A 21,212-nucleotide genomic window follows, 5' to 3' on the forward strand; every position below is an offset into this window, starting at 1 on the left:
GAGGCAATGCCAAGTGGCACCCAGAAAAAAAGCCAGGCGAGAGACAAAAAACCACAGAGTCATGGGACAGAGGGATGAGGTGGGATGAGGGTGGAAACAATGATGTCACACAGTGAAGGGGGGGGGGACCGTACGGTCGACTTACTGCGGCCCCCTTCGACCGTCAACAAATAGCAGAGCAAAGGAGGAATGGGAAAACAGCTATGTGAAAACTCATTTTATACGTTGTGTGTGCTGCATTGTCGGTGAGAGCAGGGGTCCCCAATGGATTTGTTCTCTTGGAGACTCTTCTCCGTGCTCCGTACTCAGGTCTTGTCTGTTCCACGCTTTGAGCAGGCTGCTGTGCGATATTCCTCCACGTGCTCGGTGTGTGTAAACTGGCAACCGCACGCTTCTCCCCATCTAAGCTCCACATTAAAGGGGGATATTCAGGGCAGGTGCGATGCTCCACGCACACACTGCAGGTATTCACAGATGGATACGCAGTTCTCCCGAAAACTCTGATCTGTGCTTTTCTCCTCCGGGTACAGGGAAGAAGTGGTGAGCACTACCGATGGGTGGAACAACTTATTTCACTGGGAGTCTCTCTGCAGCTGCCTCAGACAGGTCTGTGAATCAAGCGCTTCTTCGCGTCCTGTTCGCCGCGCGTTCATGTAAGCCGCGCAGGAGAAGCTCCAGTAAACGCCCGTGTAAACGCAAACTGCAGTGTTTCCTGGCTTTCAGAGGAGATCTGAAACCGTTTCATAAAAGCGAAACATGTAAAAGCGGCCCCAGGAGTCTTCGCTGCGGGCCTTCGCAGCCGCGGGCCCACCGCCTCTGCGCAAACTCGCCTCGCCTCGCTTTCTTTCGTTTCTTCTTGCGGCAGATGAAATTATTTCCCACCACGGGGGGGGGGGGGGTTGGGGGAGGCGGTCGGTGAGTGCGTTAGTGTGAGGAACGCAGAGGTGCGTTAGGATGTTAATCTGGCGGCCGGTTCGCTTCGTGACTTATGTGACAGAGCAGCGATGGCTGTTGGGTTTGTCGATGGATCCCGTGGGGGGGTGTGCGGCCGGGGGCGGAGGTGTGTCGGGAGAGGCGCGGCGCGGCTTCGCTGGGGCGGGAGAGAGCCGAGCCGAGCCGCGCCGCGGGCTAGCGTGCGGGTACCTGTACGTGCGGTTCCTCTGGTTAACCGACGCAGCGCGCGCGGGGCTCTGCTGTGCGGGCCCGGCGCTGCGCGTGGGGCTGGGGACATAGTCGTTAGGGACCACCGGGGGGCGCACTGGCTCGAGGGTCCTATAGGGTGAGTGCCTCCTGTGGGGAGTGGGGAGCGGGGGGTGGGGGGGGATGAGGTACGACAGCATTTTTAAAACATTCACGTGATGAACGACTAAAATGAAAATAAACAGAATGTGGAAGGAAACACGGCTACTATTCTAATACCCAAAAAACAACATAAATGAAGAAGCAGGTGGCATCGTCGAGGTCTCTCGTTAGCTTTAAAAAACACCTGGAGCCTCGGTCTCTGCATCCGTCTGTGGACTGGGATGACGGAACCTGATGGCTGAAAATGCAGGCAAAGCCCCCGTCCCACCCCCCGCCCTTACTGAAATGAGTGCCGAGTGATATATACAAGTTATATTGTTACATTTACATAAATTTTGATTATCAAACTAATAATCAATAGAAGTTTAATCAATTATTTAATTTTACCATTCCGATTTTGTCGTTCGATATTTCTCCTGCAAGTCATTCATGTGTCATGTTATGTGCTATGTGGTGATGTTTGTACATAACCTCAGAAACAACTAGCTTAATGCAAAGTAAGCAACTACCATTCATGCTTCTGAGGAAACAATCTGAGGAATTGTTCATGTATAATGTATAATTATATCATTTTGTCTAAAAGTTAATACTGTTCATTACAAATGAACAGACAGGAAGTAGTAACGACAGAGGAAGCAGTCAGGAGGAGGAAGATCAAAAAAAATATTCTTGAAGAATAATGTTTCATGGAACAGTAGGATATAAAATTTTTACTGCTTCCCTTTTTACCAGGTCTTAACCAATGCTTAGCATCATTCAAAGCTTAAGTGTGGCTTTTTATGTTGCAGTGAAAAATACAGTATACTGTGTAATTCTTTTGAGCTTTTTTCAAAACTTGAAACTGAAAACTTGGATTTTTTCAAAAATCAATTGTAAATCGATAAGCATCGACATGCATAAAAACGTTATTGATCGCTCAGCATTGCTACTAATACACCCAATCCCTTCCCCATCAGGCCCAAGACACAATATGACAAAAGTTCCACATGCAAACTGTAGTAATTCAGCAGACATCATTACTGACAGCATGAGGCAGGGGGAGGGGGAAGGGGGGAGGAGGAGAGGATCACAAATTGGCAGGCAAAAAAATTCAGGCACAATAAACACCAATGGCAATGCCTCTCTGCAGTGTCAATGCATTCTGTGAGTGTTGTAAATGCCATTTTTATGGCACTGAATGCTGCATTCAACAGTAGAACAGCCATTTTACACATTCCTTTAAAACCGCCAGTCGGGCAGGAGGCTGGTACAATAATACTGTGTAAATACTCACTATAAAGATAACTACATGTAGCAGCGTTATCAAAGTATTTGAAATGAATGACCAGGTAGGTTTTCTCTCATTTCTCTGTGCAATTAAACATATAAACTGTACCTTTTTTAAAATAAAATAAAAACAACTGTGCAAATTGTAAAAACCTGGAAAGAACTACATTGAATTACAGTTATATTAAACTGACACATAATTACACTTAAATTCAATATAGTATACGTATATCAATTGCAGCATTTTGTGTTGAGCTATTTAATGGATGTACAGAATGACTGTTCAGTGCTGGAAGGAAAAAAAACAAGATACGCATACAGTTTCTAGGAAAGGGCATCGAAGGAAACCCACTCAATATCAAAATTTTACATTTAATTCAAAAGTGCATGCACTCAATTTAACAGCCTTGGAGTTTCTAGAGTCGCTAGTCATATACAGACTGAGAAGAGGTACATAAATCACACCAAATAAGTCAAAGGGTTAGACTGAAATGAGCCTCATGTAGGATAAGTGGAACTCGGCTACAATATAATTAATTAGACCAAACTGAAGACTCAGTCTGCCACACAAACCAGCTAGAGTGCAAAGACTGGATGCAATAATGATCCTGCTCTGCCCAGCCAGAAGAATACTTCTCTCTCTCCAAATAATTCTCTGTATGGCTCTTGTTCTCTCACATCATACAATAATATATTTATTGCAGAGTAAGACCAGGATGATACATTTCCAAATTAAAAAATTGCCCGCTGACTCTGACACTTTGAGATGCGGAAGCTCTCTCTCTAAGATCAATTTTTTACCTCTTCTGTTGAGCTGGGCACTTCGTGATGGGGAAGACAAAACACTCGTTTTGTCAGCCATATTTTACCATACTTTAAATCACAGGGTGAAACTCATGAGGAGGCATTAAATGACCTGGCCTAGACCATTTTATTAAGATGCTTAAAATGTCTACCTTGCAATGGGACCTTAAAGTGATGACGGCTGGACGATTTTTTCCCCCCTTTTCTCTCCATTTGGAATCACCGATACCTGTGCAGGCTGCAGATGATCCATGTGGATTTGTACACTCTCACACCCAGATGCCAGTGACTGTTTTCGCACGTGATTCTGTGGCCACTGTACACAGGTTGTCAGACATGAACACCATGAACGGCTGGGGCAAACTGGCCATAAACACGCTATGTGTAAGCCCATCTGAAGCACAGCAGGGTCAGAAATAGAAATTGGAGGCCATATGCTGTGGGTCATAACAAATACTGTAGCAATCTGAAAGCTAAATGATCAGAACCATGCATGCTATAGCAGTGGTTCAATGCACAGTTTCAGACATTTTTATAAATTGGGAAATAAAATGCTTGGCCTCTTTATATTAAGTGCAAATCCAAGTGATGCAAATTTTTTATTTGTATTACCTTTGGGGTATAGCCTATATAAATTGGAAAGGTTGATGGTTGCTATGGACCAATACATTCAGCTATTGATCTGGATGCAGAATTCTGATGGTGAATTTGATCCATGTATTTATTTTATTTAATTAATTAATTAATTTTTTATTTTTTACAAAAGTATAGACACCTATGAGGGACATGGTGGGACATCATGATACTAAATTCAGTGACAATTAGTCTTGCTTAACTTGACAGAATCCTCCCCCATTTTTCTTTTTGAAAAAACCTCAAACATAATGAACCATTTGCATTTAAATAATGACACCAGACATGTTGTATTCATTTCATCAATGTCAACAATCATGTCACATCTGTTGTTACTGGCCCCCAGTCACTGGTGCATGGAGGTATATTCAATCATTCGCTGTATTTATCATTTGAAGCTATTAAGGATGAAATTAATGATTGTGGTATATGGATCATGCTGCCTGGCAAGATTTGAATGAATTTTGAACATAAAATCACAATAAGATCTGAGATAATAACCAAAAAAGCCATGCTTTTCACAGTCCAGATCCACAAGCACAGAGCTGTTCAAAAACACAATGCAAAAGCAATATGAATTAATAATGATACATGCTGCACATAAAGACATGTGCACACACACACACACAGACTGTACACATAACACACACAGAACAAACTGGAAGTCTGGTGTTCTGCCAACTAAACTAGAAGCCTAGTGCTGTCAATAAAATCATGTATTTTAGGTCTCTGAATAAAACTAACTTATTGTTTTAACTTTAATTGTTTAGAAATAGGCCCTCTAAATAGAGATATTATGATAGACACCCCACTTGATTACATGCACTTCTGAGCATCTTCATAATGCAGTAATCCCCTAAATAACTAATCTTAATTATGTTCGCGAAAAGCAAACATGGAAGGGGGGAGGTTTATATGTAAGGACAATAACTGCATGTCCCTTGGTGATACGAGCCCAGCCTGAACAGTTGTGGTGAATACGTCTGTCACGTTTAGATTTGAAATTAAAATTAACATTTGAACATGTAAATTTGTTTTACCATATGTCCACTCTGGGAACTCTAACATGTTTTGCATTTCAAAACATTCTCTCCTGCTTCAGAATGACCCTTTTTTTTATCCCCGCTGGTGCACAGCCAATCAGCTATTGAATTTCAAAAACTGCCACAGCTGATTAATGTTCTGCAGCAAGGCATGATGATGCATGGAAAACAAGCGCCACTACCAGTTGGGCCAGAATCCTCTTGCGCGGTGGAAAACCATTCAACAGCTAGTGCTCACATACCTGAGAATTCTAGGCACTTATGCTCAAACCAAACATGTTTTTTTTTTTTAATGTAAATGCAAGTAATCACCTCGAACCAAGTGGACCATCAAGCGTTTTTTGACAAATTAGCTCTAAAATTCATGCTAATGCGGGCTCCCAAACACAACTGTTTTTCATGACGTTTTTACCACAGCGCAGCCTGTCTCGTCCCCAAGATTGCATAGATAGAATGAGAATGTTGTGATCATCACTATACAATAAAGGCTGAATTATTACAAATGATCTAGACTGTTTTTACGGTAAGACGTGATAGTTGGTAGATTTTTGTTTTCAGGTCACCGTTACAAATGATAATGTTCTCAGTCAATTTACCTACAGTAAATAAGGGTTAACCAAGCCTGCTTTCAGTTTTTCTGCTATCCATCAACAATTTCTGTAAAACACTGAACTGGAGCTACCTTTGCCTTCGTGTCCTTCTAGCACCCCCTTGTGGAAATAGCACGCATAAGCAGAGGCGCCTAAACACATCCTATACATTTTATGGCAGATTCAATAAATATGCAAATTTAGCAATAAATATGCAAATATAATCAAATCAGTTTTGTAATGCAATATGCTATTTTAATTTTTTTTGGGTCGGTCGACAGCCCTGACAGCGGTGACTCGGATTTTGAAATCAAACTAAAGAACGGGGCACACACAAACATCGAAATCCATATCTCGCATTATTCATGCTCACCTCCCTGGTCTCCCCGCTCACATTCGCTAACACTGCGCACAGGCGCGAGGACAGGCACGCACACAAACACGATCGGGCCACGATACCGGCCCCCTTACATACCCAATGGTTCCCTTCCCCGACACAGGAGGGCTCGGGGGCTTCTGGGTAGGCGGGGTGGTGCGGGGAAGACCGCCCATCTTCATGTTCTGCGCACTGACCTACAGGAGACAGCAGGTGGGCGGAGTCAAACGCAGCGTGCAAAATGGGCAGAGCAAGCAGGTCAGACCAGGAAGCGGGAGGGTTTTCACATTAATGGTTTTTTCATGTGATGGGGAGCACGTGGAAAACAAAAACCAAGGTGTACCCCCTGATGGAGGAACAAAACTATAAGGACAAGCAGACACACAACCATAACACCAAGAGTAAAAAGCTCCCTGGCTGAGCCCCTATCAAATACCATACCCCACACACATTCTTCCTGCCACTCGGTTCAGTCAGCTTCAGCTTTTGGCTGTGAATGGGACACTAGTTCCCTATGTAGTGGACTAATTAGGCCCTACTAGGTTAGTTACTAGGGTGGCAGCAGTTTCCTAGAAATCGGCCTACCCTACTCAGTCCACTACATAGGGAACTGGTGGACCGTTTCAGAAACAGCTTTTGAGTTACTCTCCTCTACTAAACATCAGTCCTTACACTGTGACAGGAAGTGACCGGTGCCATGTGTCACCCGGAAAAAGTCACATAAGCCTATGGTTCTGTACTTAAAGGAAAAAGGTCTGGTCCAGTACCCAGACCAATAGTTTCTTAGATTCCAACCAGCATTTGAGACGATTAGTCTCCATTTTGCCTGCTTGCTCGATGTGCTTCCTTACATGCTGTGCCTCCACCATTGTAGCAGTCACTTTTCTTCACAGAAGTCACACTTCCTACGCAAAATTGCACGTCAGCTGTTTCTCTCCGCTTCCTCCATTTTACGACCGTCTCCCGCAATCGCTTCATCTCAATCTCTCCATTTCTCTGCCTTTCTCTCCTATACCCCCCTACACATCGGCACCTTCCTCTCTGCTGTCCCACTTTATCCCTCCATCCTATACCCACCCATCCCTATTCTCCACCTCTGCCTCTCCATCTCTCTACCACCCCCCATCCCTCATTAAATACTCCCTGTCAATCATCGCCTCTCTCGCCGTGTTGTTGCAGCTGTGAGGTCACAAAGTACTCAGGCCTCCAGCTGTTCATTTGGCAAACACGATTATGAGTGACGGTAACAAGGAAAAAAATGAATGGAGTCCTTCATACATTTCAGGCCAATTCCTCCACACTAAGAAAGCTGCGACCGACCACAGCAGGAACATTTAGATTCTGTTTACGCGCGGAAACACACGGACAGGCACAAGCACACACACACACACACGCATGCATGCATGGCGTGCACGAGCATGCAGACGCGCACTGAAAAATTCAAATAATTTTCTTCTAAGGTAAACCAAAAAGGGGAGCACAGTACAAACACAGGATACATAGAATATACAGTAGCATGATGGGGGAGGAAAGCTGAATGATATCTTTTGATGCACTGCTCAGGATATTGTAGGGATTACCAGTCCACAGAAGAAATAAAAGGTTTCTTGACATTCCTAAAATTTGAAGCAAAAGTACCAAACTCAGCTTTTGTATTAAAGAAAATCAACACTGTACTTCACCATGTCAGCCAATTTACAAAAGCACTTGGAGCATGAAATCCATTTTAGCCTCGTTTAAACAAATGAATTTAATCCAGCGGAAGAGTTTGTTTAGACCTACCAAGTATGCATAGACTGATATTTGTGGAACAGGCCTTGTTACAATCTTAGTGGGTCCAACTAGACAACAATCTTACAAGGCTTTAGTGTAGGCTGAAATATTGCACCCACTGATCTGTGAAAATCAAAACAAGGAGTATGGTTGCTATTGAACAACCTTTTCTGAAAATGCTTCAACCGCTGACTGACTGAAAAATGCATGAAAAGATATCATTACGTATTATATTCAGACTGAACCAATTATAACAGTCCCAGTAAATTCCTTACCTTGAACCTAAGTAACCACTTAACACAAAAAAGAAGTAAGCAAAGGAGGCAAAGAAAAACAGCATTAGTAGACAACAAATATTTTAGAAAGATAATCATCATGACAGTATAAATAATTTTCAATAAACGTATGTTCAATAAGCCATCTAAATGTAGAGGTTAAGAAGAATTAAGCCAATTCAGATGCTGAAAAGTCTGCAAATGGCTTCCACCCCACATAAATAGATAATATAACTAACATGCTATATGTTAGTATGTTAGTGACAGTGCTGTACTCGACATGACTGCTAACTACACGCTGAGGCTCAGAAAATGCTGTAAGAGCTTTTCAGAGATACGTGGTACTTTAGTAGCGATACGCTAACACTATGAGGTTGCTGGTTCCAGAAATGCAGCAGTCTAAGACACACAGCTGCTGTCTCCTACACACAAATACAAAGTCTTATGCAAATTTTAATTCTAATTTTGCCTGGAGAAAAGGAATACGGTTTCACAAGGAGACTTCATAGATCAAAATAACCTAATTGCATTTATTTATAAGCATTTGGATTACAGCTGGGTATCTGTGTTTGTTTTTGGGTCTCTACCAACCTTATTGGCTATGGAAGTTCCAGTTCTCAAGACAACACAAGGCGCTTGCAAGGACTGTAGCACGTTGCTAACAGGATTAGCGCAGGATAAAGGCGGGAGTACTAAACCAATACATGAGAATACTTATGGCTTAACTCACAACCACCATGAGACGATCTGTCATTTACATTTGTGCAACAAGATAAAGAAAATGCTCCAATCCTTTTTTTTTGTGAAACAGACATTCAGCACACACTCATGACCCACAAAACTGGGCCGAATGTAATTCTGTATTCGTCATCACTGGGTGGCCCTTTTCAAGTAAAAAATCCTAGAAAGTTTCCTTTTTACATGACGCTTCTCATGAAAGTGGGGGCTTATTCCAGTGTCCTATGGGAGGCATATGGCTCTGATTAGACACTTGGTGGTGCTATAACACTGAACTGAATTTCAGTTGTCTCCTGAATTCATTATGTTCAGTAAAAAAATCATTAGTATATTGCAGGGGCCTCCAACTTGCAACAGAGGGAACCATTTTTGCCTCAAAGATCAGTGGGTTCTCCATAATTGTGCATGTTTCATAAGATACTTAATTGTTTAATCCTCATGAACCATCAGTCCTACAGAAACACAGTTTGGTATGTGTAGTCCCTGGAGCATTTGCCGATCATTAGAGCATTTACAGTAGTATTAGGTCCAATTACTCTCCTCTGACAGCATCCTATAAGAGAATGTCACTCTGATGGTAAGGATCAATATGAGTAAGGCTTACATTCAACAGGGCTGGCTGCACTCAAGTCTGGCTGTGTTCAAACAGCTGAATCTAATTATCAATTAAATTTGGTTATTTGGTTGACTAAGTTACCAGTGGGGTAATAACTTTTTCACGTGTGTTTGATAACTTTTTTTAATTAAATAAATGAAAATATTTTCAAATATTTTTTGCATTTACTCAGTTTCCCTTTATCTAAAGAATTTTTATTATGATGATCTGAAACCATTTAGTGTGACAAATACGCAATAATGTCTAAAATAATATTTTGTCTGAATAACTGAATCCATTTAATGGCACAAATACAAAATAATATAATGAATCATGAAGGAGGAAAATACTTCTTCACGGCACTATACCACTATAACCGTTAGCACTTAACTAGAACCAGAAAGAACCTTCTTGCCCTATTAGGGATGTCCAGTTCAAGCAGCTGGATGTTCACCATACAATAGTTTCTCCGTGGCACCTTACAGTAAATAAAACTCCTTAAATGTAACCTCTAGATGTGAAGGAAATAACACCATTAAAAGTTTAAGGAAATGGAGGAAGACATTTGAAGAGGGTTTAAGAACAAGTTGAAAGATATATGAAAGAAAAAACATAAATTTTAATGTCAAATTATGAATCCTTTGAATGTTTTTTAGGTTTAGAACATTATTATTTTAAATATTCAAACAGTAATTTGAAAATTACTGTAAATTATTACTGTATAAATAGCACGCATTAACAACAATAATGCACACAAGCACAAAAGTAGTCCTCCTTTCTCTGAGGTACACCCTGACTTGCATTTTACCCAAAACTGAATCTGTGTCCCCCTCTCCATCCCAACACAGACCCGTCTATGCACACAGTCTCGGTACTGTTCCTTCCAGGCATACTGCCAGTCACTCACCTTAACCCCGTGACCAATGTCATCCAGCACGTTGTAGTCGACCGGCTTGCGAATGTAGCGGACCGGCCTCTCTGGATTGGCTGGAGCAATGATCTTGTGCGTGCGGGAGGTGTTCTTATTGGTGGTCAAGATGCCAATCTCCCGCCTGGCCACCTTCTCTTTGTGAATGTCCACCGTCTGAGAATCAGAGATTGGGGTGAACGGGTATGGGGGGAAGCAAGAGGGGTGAGCACCTTGGAGTAAGAGTATGTTTCAACAGAGTCCAGGAAACATGCTCAAGGATACAACAAACAATAATGCCTACTACAGAAATTGCAGGTATTACAGAGAAATTCCAGTCACCACACAACAGTCAATACTACAAGTGTAATACTGTCGCAAATGCATTGAAACAGGGTAACTACAGAAGATGAGTTGATGCTTTTGAATCAGCTGTACTTAGGTCATACGTGCAGGGCTGAACCGGGCGGGTACGGGTGATTCAGACGTGTCGGCTGCTCACCTGTGAAATGTGGTTGATGGAGGACTCCATGCGCCGCAGCTGGGAGGCCTGAATGTCCAGCATCTGCAGGACATTGTTGGCCAAGGTGTTGATCAGGTAGGCTACGCTGGCCAGGGACTGAGTGGTGTAGTTTTTGGTTTCTTCGAGGGCGTTGTGCTTGTCCACCGACTGTGGAAAACAAAGGGGGGGGGGGGGGGGGGGGGGACAGAAACATCAGTTAGAAGGACAAACATAAGGCTGGTTTGGAATTGGTACTCAATCTCTTTCCAAGTGATGGGTCATTTATGAATCGTTTTATCAAACGAGTCTTTGATTCTCGCAAAAGATCCATTCACTTCCCTATTTACTGTTATGGATATAACTATTTTTACGTCACCAAACAATGCTCTTTGTCCACTTGCTTGAATGATTTGAGTGACGTACACAAAGGCAGTGCACACTTGATACGTTCTGTTATATGGAGAGCGGTCCTGGGCGTTTGACCCATTCACTCTCTGTAAGTAAGTCCCCATCAATATAAATAAGCTGCAGCTCATGGATCTGAAACCATAGAAGTCAAAAGAAAGAAATGAGTCCAAGTGGTTACTCAGGTTCAGGTAAGGATTTTACTGGGACTGTTACAATTGGTTAAGTCTAAGGAGTCTGAAGACTCAAACAAACAAAATAAGCTGAGATTTAAATGAACAAAATGAGCCAGAAGACACAAAAGAACAAGCAAAATAACAACTTGAAACAACAAAACGTCACTGTTGGAGAGTAACAATGATGCCCAGATGAAAAACTCTCTGAAACCCGTCTGCTAGCCTATATCTACCACACTGTTGACCCTCTGATCATTGGGATAATCATGAAAAAATGCATGTTAATATGCATCAAAAATTCAAATACATTCCAGACAAGCATATGGACGGTTCACTGTAAATGTGAAAAACAACAGCCATGTATGTTTCAGCTTTCATCACATTCTACTGTTGCAAATATTACTCTATAAATAGGAAGTGAAAAATGTGTGGCCTGCATCATTTTTTTTTTTTTTTTTTTTTTTTAATTTGAGGGCCAAGAAAATTTTGTTGAAGAACCCTTGACTATATGCATACAGTAGACCAAATATCAAATTACCACACTGATCCTATACACCGATCAGCCACAACATTAAAACCACCTACCTAATATTGCGTAGGTCCCCCTCGTGCCACCAAAACAGCTCTGACCCGTCGAGGCATGGACTTCAGTTCTGAAGGTGTCCTCTGGTATATTTGAATTTATGTATATATTTGTATCTACTGTAAATTTGTATCTGATTGTGTTACTTTGTTGTCTTTGATGCTGCAACAGTGCAAATTCCCCCCAGGGATCAATAAAGTACGCTACTACTATTACTACTACTAATTACATTTTTGGTTTTTATTACATAAAAAATTGGATGGATTACATTATTGGGAGTTATTACACTATTGGTAGTTTATTACATTATTAGTTGCTACAGGGCTATAAAAAGCTAAGATATTGTTAGAGGGTGAATTATTTCCACATGATTTTAAAAACTCTCAACGGGTCAGAGCTGTTTTGGCGGAGGGGGACCTACACAATATTAGGCAGGTGGTTTTAATGTCGTGGCTGATCGATGTAGGCTATGTCTGCATCAATGGTAAGCATTGCTTCCATGATAGCTGGCTACCTCACTAGTTGAGCTCTGTGGGTCAAGTTAGGAGCTTGGGCAGGTATAGCCTAAATAAATTGGAGTCACCAACAATCCAGGATTGCTTTCATAGAAAATGTTGACATAAAAAATTTTTTTAGATTATTTTGAAAATATTTAAAAATACGGTGAGATGTGTGGAGCAGTCCGTAGGACAGCCAATCTGGAGCCCTGTACGAGTCCTCCTTGCATGGGCAGGGGTTTGATCCACTGCGATGAGCTGTGGTCACTTCTCTATCGTTTACACTCTCTGTCTGAACACAGCAAAATACTAATAATAATGTCCGCTCCCCAATTTAAAAAATCAAATATACTGAAGTTTAAATAACAGGTTACAATTTAATTAAGCTAGTGAGCACCAGAGCAAGAGCTCTACAGCTTAGTGCATAAGCCTGTTCATTGAATATTTCTGTACTGAATGACTGAGCCAGAGGCTGATTACTCATTAACGGCAAATTGGAAATACGTGAATGAAGCAAATTAATTCACCTTTTTGGTGAATGGAGCCAAAGGAACTGGCTCCGTTCCCTGAAAATAAAGACAGAAAGCTCACCATCACTCCTCACCCCTTTCCTTCCTTCTGTACAACATGCGACTAAAAATGAAAACAAGGCACCGGAGTTTCCCCAAAAACCTCCCGAAGCTTCTGGCAGCAAGACATGCAAATCATGCCTTGATCCTCAGCTATTCACCCATTCATTGAACTGCAATTGCACAATAAGGGAGCTCTTGTAGAACTATTAACACCATGAATTCATTCTTCCTTTTCTTTATAGCATAACGCATTCCATTTTAGATTTGAATATGTGCATCCTGCCCAACATCTTGCACCCTCATGTAAAATGTTTAGGCAAACAAGGGCACATAAATCAAGCACCTGCTCAACAGTTTAAAAGTGAATAGAATGTCCTTGTTGAAAAACAATGAACAGTGTGACAGCCTTACAATGAACCAAACCGCGGAGGCTCTGAACGTCCCCCAGTTTAAGCCCTCAGAACACCTCATCGGCAGGGACAGAACCATGCAAAACGAGGGACGCGGGAAACAAATTCAGACCGGCAGGGCCGGTTCAGCCGCGTCAAGACAAATGAAGGAACCGTCTGCGGCAGGAGTGGACAGGATTTCCATAAGCTGATGTGACACAGGCGTGCGACCGCTGCCAAATCGGCCGCCAAAAATTAGCCCGAGTTAAAATTCACACATGACACGGCATCAGTCTCTCTCTCTCTGCAACAAATTTCCATCCCCGTGAGCACAAAAAAATTGACAGAACGCATATGGGTAATGACAAGAGGCCCTTCATTGCCGTCAAAAAACAAAGAATTTAACACAACAATATGGCTGTCTGTTCGCAGCTCAGAGGGACTTTACGCTGATGCTTAGGAGGACGCTGTTGCTGCTATTAGTGGGGCAGAACTCAATGGCCACAGGTGGTTTGTCCACTCCAGGAACGGACGGCTACATCACAATCAAGGCTATCTTCACACCAGCCTGGAACAACACGCTTTAGGCGAGACCTCAGGTGCAAAAATGAAGTACTGAGATCCGCTGTGAAAGATCGAGGGCCTACACGCACAACATTTACATTACATTACATTACATTACGGGCATTTAGCAGACGCTCTTATCCAGAGCGACTTACACAACTTTTACATAGCATTTTTACATTGTATCCATTTATACAGCTGGATATATAGTGAAGCAATTTCGGTTAAGTACCTTGCTCAAGGGTACAACGGCAGTGTCCTACCCGGGAATCGAACCTGCAACCTTTCGGTTACAAGCCCAGTTCCTTACCCACTGTGCTACACTCCGTCCACAACATGGACAGTGCCGTCCCTGGGAGTACGCTGGGGGCTGCACATGAAGCATTTCACACGCACACACACTCACACACACATGCACACGCACTCGCACACACACACACACTTCATTTACAAGCTCGGAGGCATCCAAAGGCACCCCACGTGAGCTGCGTATTAAGCCAGGTGCTGCGAATAGCACCGTCTTTTCCATCCAACCGCAGAGCACTACATAAGTGACTACAAGCTGGTCATGGATATGATGATTCATGGAACAGTTCCTATGACATATGAGAGACGGAATATTATGTTTGTCATTTTCTTTCATTCTATTTATTATATTAGTTTTTTTTTTTGTTTCATTTCTGTCCTTTTCTTGTATTAAAAGCACATCTAGAATATCAGGTGCATCCACGTAACATTCAGTGAACTGCTCAAAAACCTTGCTTTGCAAAAGTGCCTTTGTACATCCTGATATTTTGCTGAGAGATGCTCCAGTCCTGTGGATGCATGAGAGGAGGTGGCTGTTCTGTAAACCCAGAATGCGGTTTACAGTGTGATCTCACTACCCGCTCTGCAGTGGTATCCTGTCTAAACGTATAAAGACATCACAGAACATCAAGGTACATGAGCATGTGGGAGGAGTAGACTCTCCCGCACACAGATTCTTAATAAAAAGGGGGGGGGGGAGAGAGAACAGGAGTGTGGAACCAGCAGGAGCCCAACAACTTCACAGGGAGCAGCAGTGGAGGAGGCAACTGAACAGATGGTTTCTCCTCCACAGAAGAAGACAGACAGCACAGTTCCTTCACCATTACTGAGCTACAGACCTAAGACAGGTATCCAAAGGGAGATGGAGGTGCATTCCTCTCAACAGAAGTCCCCTAATCTACACAGAGACAAATACAGCAAAGTACCCACTGCTTGTTCCTCTGGCAAAATCATACCTATCTGTCCCTCCGTACCCAGCCAGCATGACTTTTGAACTGCAGGAGATACTGTGACACTGGGCAGCACTGAGGCTAACTGGCACCTAGGCTAATTGGCAGCAGCATTGCCAACAAAAGGAGGGAGGGACATAGTTGTCAGGAATGTCCCCGTCTCAAAGCAGACCAGCAATCTCTCCGGTTGACTGAAAGCATAAAGTCTGACTACACCGGCTGTGCATGAGCTACAGTCCACTGATGCAATGACTAGACAGCTCAGCTGGAGTGAAAAGAAGTGGCAGCGGATGGCTCACATTCAGCAGAGAGCTAATGCTCATCTCTGCTCTCCAAAATCAACTGAGGATATTGCAGTAATGGGACAAGCCATAAAATATGACTGGAATTTCCTCATTTAAATAGAAATAAACAAGTGAAAATTAGTTTGGTCTCTCCATCAAAATTAAACCAGGATTTCAGCATTTCACGAGCATATGTTTCCAATTTACCTCATACTTCCTTCAGGCAGCTGTTGTGTTTTAAAATGAATAAAACATAGTTTTAGATGTGGTATCATGCATAGTTAACAAGGTACAGGAGTCTAAAGATGTTCTAAAATGGCGGTCAGTGTTACCACGTTTATAAGATTGTATGTAAGGATATGAATTAAATAAAAGTCTGAATTTATTTATATTTATGTAACTATAAAGAATGCAAAAAAACAAAATGAGCACAATTTTGTCCCAAGTATGAATGCAGTACGTATGATAATCTGATCATAAAAATCTTTAAGAATGGAAAGTCATTTGTGGGAACAATCATAAAAAATGATATAATGTTGATAATATGCGCATGGGGTTATCATTCTTATGGAATTCATTGATGGATAAAATCTATTTATTCTTAATCCTGATTATGGACCATACCTTTATGCAATACAATCTTTGAATAGAGGCAAGGGGCGACATTTCAAGACTATAAACGATAGGAAAAATAATCTTGCACATCCCAAAACAATTATATATTAAAAAGTTGTGTGTGTTTTTAAAATGACAGTAGATGCAACAGTGTGGTTTTCCTATTGGATCCCTGAACCAGAACAGTGAGCTCTGCTGGCCAAATACTACATTACATTCAAGTAGACATTGTAACAGTATGAAACTTCATTTATCATTTTAACATGCACGATTTATGCAAGGGTGAAATCCATTTCCACAAACTAGCTGAGTACATATCTCCATGAAATGATAAAAGTTTGGCTGAAAAAAAAAAACCCACATGTGATTTTATTCTGTTGAAGATTTATCATCAGCATACACTTATAGCTGTTATTTTGAATAGATGACTTGTTATTAATGTGTGAATAAATTATTTTTGTTAGCCCTTGTAATCTTAAGAAAGAATGAGATTCTTATCCCCATTTTTCCCAATGATGCGAACATCTGAAAAGAATGGCTCAGTAAAAGTAGGCCATTTTGGACGATCAATGATCATTTATTTCTCAATGGCTACTTGGTAGTCTTTACAGATGAGTAAGGAATATGTACATTAAAACACAGGGGTGCTGAGGCCATTTCTCGTGGAAAATTCAGTTTTAAAAATGCTCATTATAAATTTGGATGATCTTATGCTAATCTGGCCTTTGCATCCTCAAAACTTCACATCTGATAATATTCGAATATAACAGACCCCTTGCACTTGCACCTACATCTCCTAAGTGTGTAATGTTGTGCCTTAAAAAAAGCTAGCCAAATAAGGGGAACAGAGCTAAACTCTTGGCACGCTGGAATTTCCCATTACAATTCTGTTTATAATGACGTCACATCACAGTGCTGATAGAGGTTTAGTAATGTATTGTATCTGATGTTAAATCAAAGCAATTCCTTGAACAATGCATATTTATTCTGATTTTCTTTATACAAAAGAACTGAAATACTTTCCTTTACGTCTTGAATGTTGAAAATACAAGACGTAAGTCAAAAGAAATGAATGAGAGTCGAAATGTCATGACGGTAACTACGTACGATTAGGCCCATAGGAGCTTGTGCTACTTGCATCCAAGAGGACGAGTGAACCTAAGCATTTTTAAAAAGTGGATGTTCATGCCAGAATGCCAAAAAATATATACAATTTCCTTGTAAGGGCATGAGTCTGGGTAGCAGAATCAGTAAGACAGTGAGCAAGGTGCAAGTTTTCAGAACTGTCGATATTGACGTCTCTAATTTCCGCTTCATGGCTTATTACAAGGGGACCAAGCACTAAGGTGCACATGCACCCTAAACTGTTTTTACACACCTAAGATAATACGGGGGTCAAATGACACGTGTAGCCTATAAACCACCCTGCTATTTTGATGAACGCTAGTTTTATATTATTTATACGTGTGTTATGTCCTCAGCCGAAGGTAAACTGGAAAAAAGGTCATAACTTTTTAATGAACTGTTGGAACAAAATTCCGCTTTTTGAGCTTTGTAATGCATCTCAAGTCTCTTATTTCTAGTACCTATTGGTACTGACGGATCCAGTGCTTCGGCTGCAAAATCCAATATGGCGACTATTTTTGTCATCATTAGGAATGTCTAATAAATCATTTGTACGTCGTTTTGACCCGAAACTTTGCCCACATTCAGCCTTTGACATAGTATATATTATCAAATACAATTACAACTGCTCTGCAAATGTCAAACAATCACACTGCAAGGCACTACATCTTTACAAGGTAGTTGTCAACATAGCCATCTTAATTAACGCGTTACGTTAAACTGGAAACAAGTGAAGATACTGCTCTGTCGTTTCACAACCAACTAGACAACTGGCCACGTAACGTTACCGAGGCCGTTTGGCCAGGAGCACGCGTGAAAGCAATCGACCAAGAGCATCAACGACACGAACAGCACATCTAAACATCAACAACACCAAAGCGCACGTCGCCTACGGTGCTTGGAGCTATCAGGATAGCTAACGTTAGTTAGCTAGTAGCTAGCAATTCGGCTGTGTCAACTGGACTACCACAGTAGCATCACCGAGGTATCACTTGCCTTCCGAAGCGCACAGGATTATAAAACTGTGTTAAGTATGGGTTGCCCTTTACCTGGATGTAGTTGTTTTCACAGTAATCCGCAACTCTTTCGAGATTAGTGAAACTATCCAGCAAAGCTCTCCGACCAGCTGGAATCTCCTCTTCCAAGAGCATCTGTAGCTCCGCCATCTTTACATCTTTCAGCACACCGATGCACAAGCACTCTTCCACAGGAAGCGGGAGCGAATCCAACTTCCTTTTGTATGGAAAGAGTTTTTGCAGAACAGACTTAATACGTCACAAACATCACTGCTGGTAACAACTTTGTTTAATAATGTATGCTGCATCAGTGTTTTAAAGACGAATGTGGTACAAATTAATATTGTTGCATTATAGGAGATGTGCTAGCCTTCGACATTTCGTTCTTCCATTGAACTGTAAAGTCGGTGCAGGTCTAGCAAGCAGTACAGCCATCCTCAGCTAAACAGTATGCTGTTTTATATTATCTCCAAACTTAACACTAACACAGGACCTGTATGTAAAGCAAAAGACTTAACCTTAAAAAAAATAACTTCGGAAAACCCTATGATATGAGGAGGGTAGGGCTGCAGCCTTGAGAGTGTTAATTGATGGAGTTGATTTATATAAAGATAAGGTATGAACCTTGATGCTTTTATTCAAAGTAAATTAGTAAATCTGTGCTGTTAATCATGCTGAGAAGCAAAGTGCAATCAGTCAGAATTTTTTGAGGCAAAATTTGAGGGCATGTTATAGCCACATTTTAAAAGTATCTCCATCTAATTGCCTGTTGGTTGGCTCCTCTAGCTAAAACGTTTGGCATCAGCAAGTTACATGACCCACCTCTAATATTGAATTATGATAGAATCCTGACTGCACCAGGGTAGACTGTGGCCATACTAATGTGGCTGGTGTTGAATAATGTATACACTTATTGGCTGTAATCACCTGAGTTGTAGTATTGTTGTTTACATCAGGAATGTGCAGCCTAGATTTTGGGACCATGCTGTCTTTATGGAAGGTGCTTATGTAGACAAGACAGAAGAAATCAGCATGAATGTACACATTTCGGTATATGTGAAAAATGCACACATATACAGTGTTGGGGGAAACTACTCTGAAAGCATTGTTATACAAACTACCATTTAATTCACACTAAAAGTAGTTGAATGACAGCAAAGCTACTCGAAAGAGAAGTATAGATTGCAAAACTACAGTTACTCAAAAATGTAGTTCAAACTACTTCGTAAAAAAATAAAATAATAATCATTATTCATTCTGTTCTGCAGACATGACGCATGTGTGAGCAATGCCTTCTTTTTGCACACGGGGAGAACCAAACAATGTGTTGCAATTTTCAGTTGACCATTGGCAACTATAGTGGAACGGAGTGCTTCTCACCAATCAGGATTAGAGGTCAAAGATAGAGATGGGGTTGTTGGGGAGGAGAGTAAAAGACTGTGCTTAAAGTGATGTTGGGTATGATGATGTGCTTCTCTTGGCCCCCAGGGCATCATTCAGTACACTGGAGGCCAGTAGTTTCCTAAAAGTTCAGCAACACAGGTAAAACACCAGCATGGACAAGATGAATCTGTGTATGTCTGAGGGTGTGGTTCTGCAAACACAAAAAGGAAAATGTAAGTGCCAATACAATTCAGGAAATGTGAAATATCAATGAAATATGATGCATGCATAATTATCAATAATATTAATAGCAAACCTTTCCTTTTACATATCAACCTGCAGTGGTTTCTGCAATAGTATAACATTAATATGAAAAATAACATTTCTGTACTGAAAATCACACATGCATAAACATAACAATAAGGGACAATTACATCAAATGCTGTACAGAGCATTAAATCGGCACATGCATCAAGACAATAAAGTATTGCTACATGTTCAGTAGCCCTGTACTGGGCTCAGAGAGCTCAGGAGGTCCACATGCATAATACAAACAGATAAATCAAAATGTGCTAGTCCATCCAATATAACAAAACGGTAATTGACTACTATATCCATTACACAGATTTTAATGTAGCTGAACTTCCAGCAAACTGCTGCAAAATCTAAATAAACTACTAGTTTAACATGTAGTTAAACTACTCCACAACACGCCACATATATACCAGAACACACAAAGAACATTTGACACTTGACAGCCAATCAATCTACCATAGGGGGCAGGGTTGCAGTTTGTCTTTTTGGGGTATGATTTTGGCTTAATGATGGAACATTGAGCTCACATGAGCAGAGTGGCTCTACTGCATTCCATTTATTGGAGTGCTGGCTCCAGCTTACATCTCCCACTGTTGCTGCTCCAATTCCTGCTGATTGTTCAATGTGTAATGGAATTGCTTAATGAAGCAATTGCTTTGGGGGTGCCGAGGGTCATATTATGGGTCTTCATTATCCCCAGTCATTGACATACATGGAAGTCATTGGAAACATGCGACTCGGCATCCAGTATGCGATGTTTCAGTGTACTGGTGGCCAAATCTGTACTCTTATTGTAAACTCAAACCCTGGCAATGCCTCAAACCAACAGTCAAGCCCATAAGCTGTAAGACGGACTGATCATTTCTGCCTTTGTTATGTCTTGTACGTTTAATTTCCTGCTCAGTAGAAGACAGTGGGCACTCTGCTAAATGGGTTCTGCACCTCCTTGTTTATTGCGTGCTTCACTAAACTAGTGCGACTTCAGTCGATATTGTAATCTACAAGCAGGTGCGTACACTGTAATGTTCGTGCTGTTAGTCTGTTACTAACCTTTTGCTGTTACATTGTAATAACAAGTTTGTAGCTTCCCTTTAACACTGCTCATTCCTCACACCGAGCAAGACGAGGCGTGGCAGAGGGGAATTGCTGCTAACAGCATGACTGACATGCAGTCCTAGGAGGGACCACTTGTCATTAGAGAGGCGAGTAGTAGTGCTGAGAGGACGGT

At 41.5% G+C, this 21,212-nt stretch overlaps 1 protein-coding gene across 18 annotated transcripts in view; it reads right to left on the bottom strand.

Moving 5' to 3' along the window:
* The window catches only part of LOC118223477 (abl interactor 2-like), a 32,091-nt gene extending 13,413 nt beyond the window's left edge, over nt 1–18,678 (bottom strand). For 2 of the 18 annotated variants that reach the window (XM_035410066.1, XM_035410065.1), the window contains exons 1-6: nt 18,320–18,677; nt 10,805–10,972; nt 10,303–10,479; nt 8,063–8,080; nt 6,114–6,211; nt 1,144–1,290 (exon numbers count right to left, since the gene is read on the bottom strand). In XM_035410066.1, the coding sequence (XP_035265957.1) occupies nt 1,144–1,290; nt 6,114–6,211; nt 8,063–8,080; nt 10,303–10,479; nt 10,805–10,972; nt 18,320–18,436 (725 nt within the window). In that variant the 5' untranslated portion in view covers nt 18,437–18,677. Of the gene's footprint in view, nt 1–1,143; nt 1,291–6,113; nt 6,212–8,062; nt 8,081–10,302; nt 10,480–10,804; nt 10,973–18,319 lie in introns of all 18 variants that reach the window. The other 16 variants (XM_035410073.1, XM_035410072.1, XM_035410079.1 and 13 more) reach the window with 14 other exon arrangements.
* Nucleotides 18,679–21,212: the final 2,534 nt, after the last annotated feature.

Source organism: Anguilla anguilla, chromosome 3, assembly GCF_013347855.1.
Source record: "Anguilla anguilla isolate fAngAng1 chromosome 3, fAngAng1.pri, whole genome shotgun sequence".
Classification (NCBI taxonomy): Eukaryota; Metazoa; Chordata; class Actinopteri; order Anguilliformes; family Anguillidae; genus Anguilla; species Anguilla anguilla.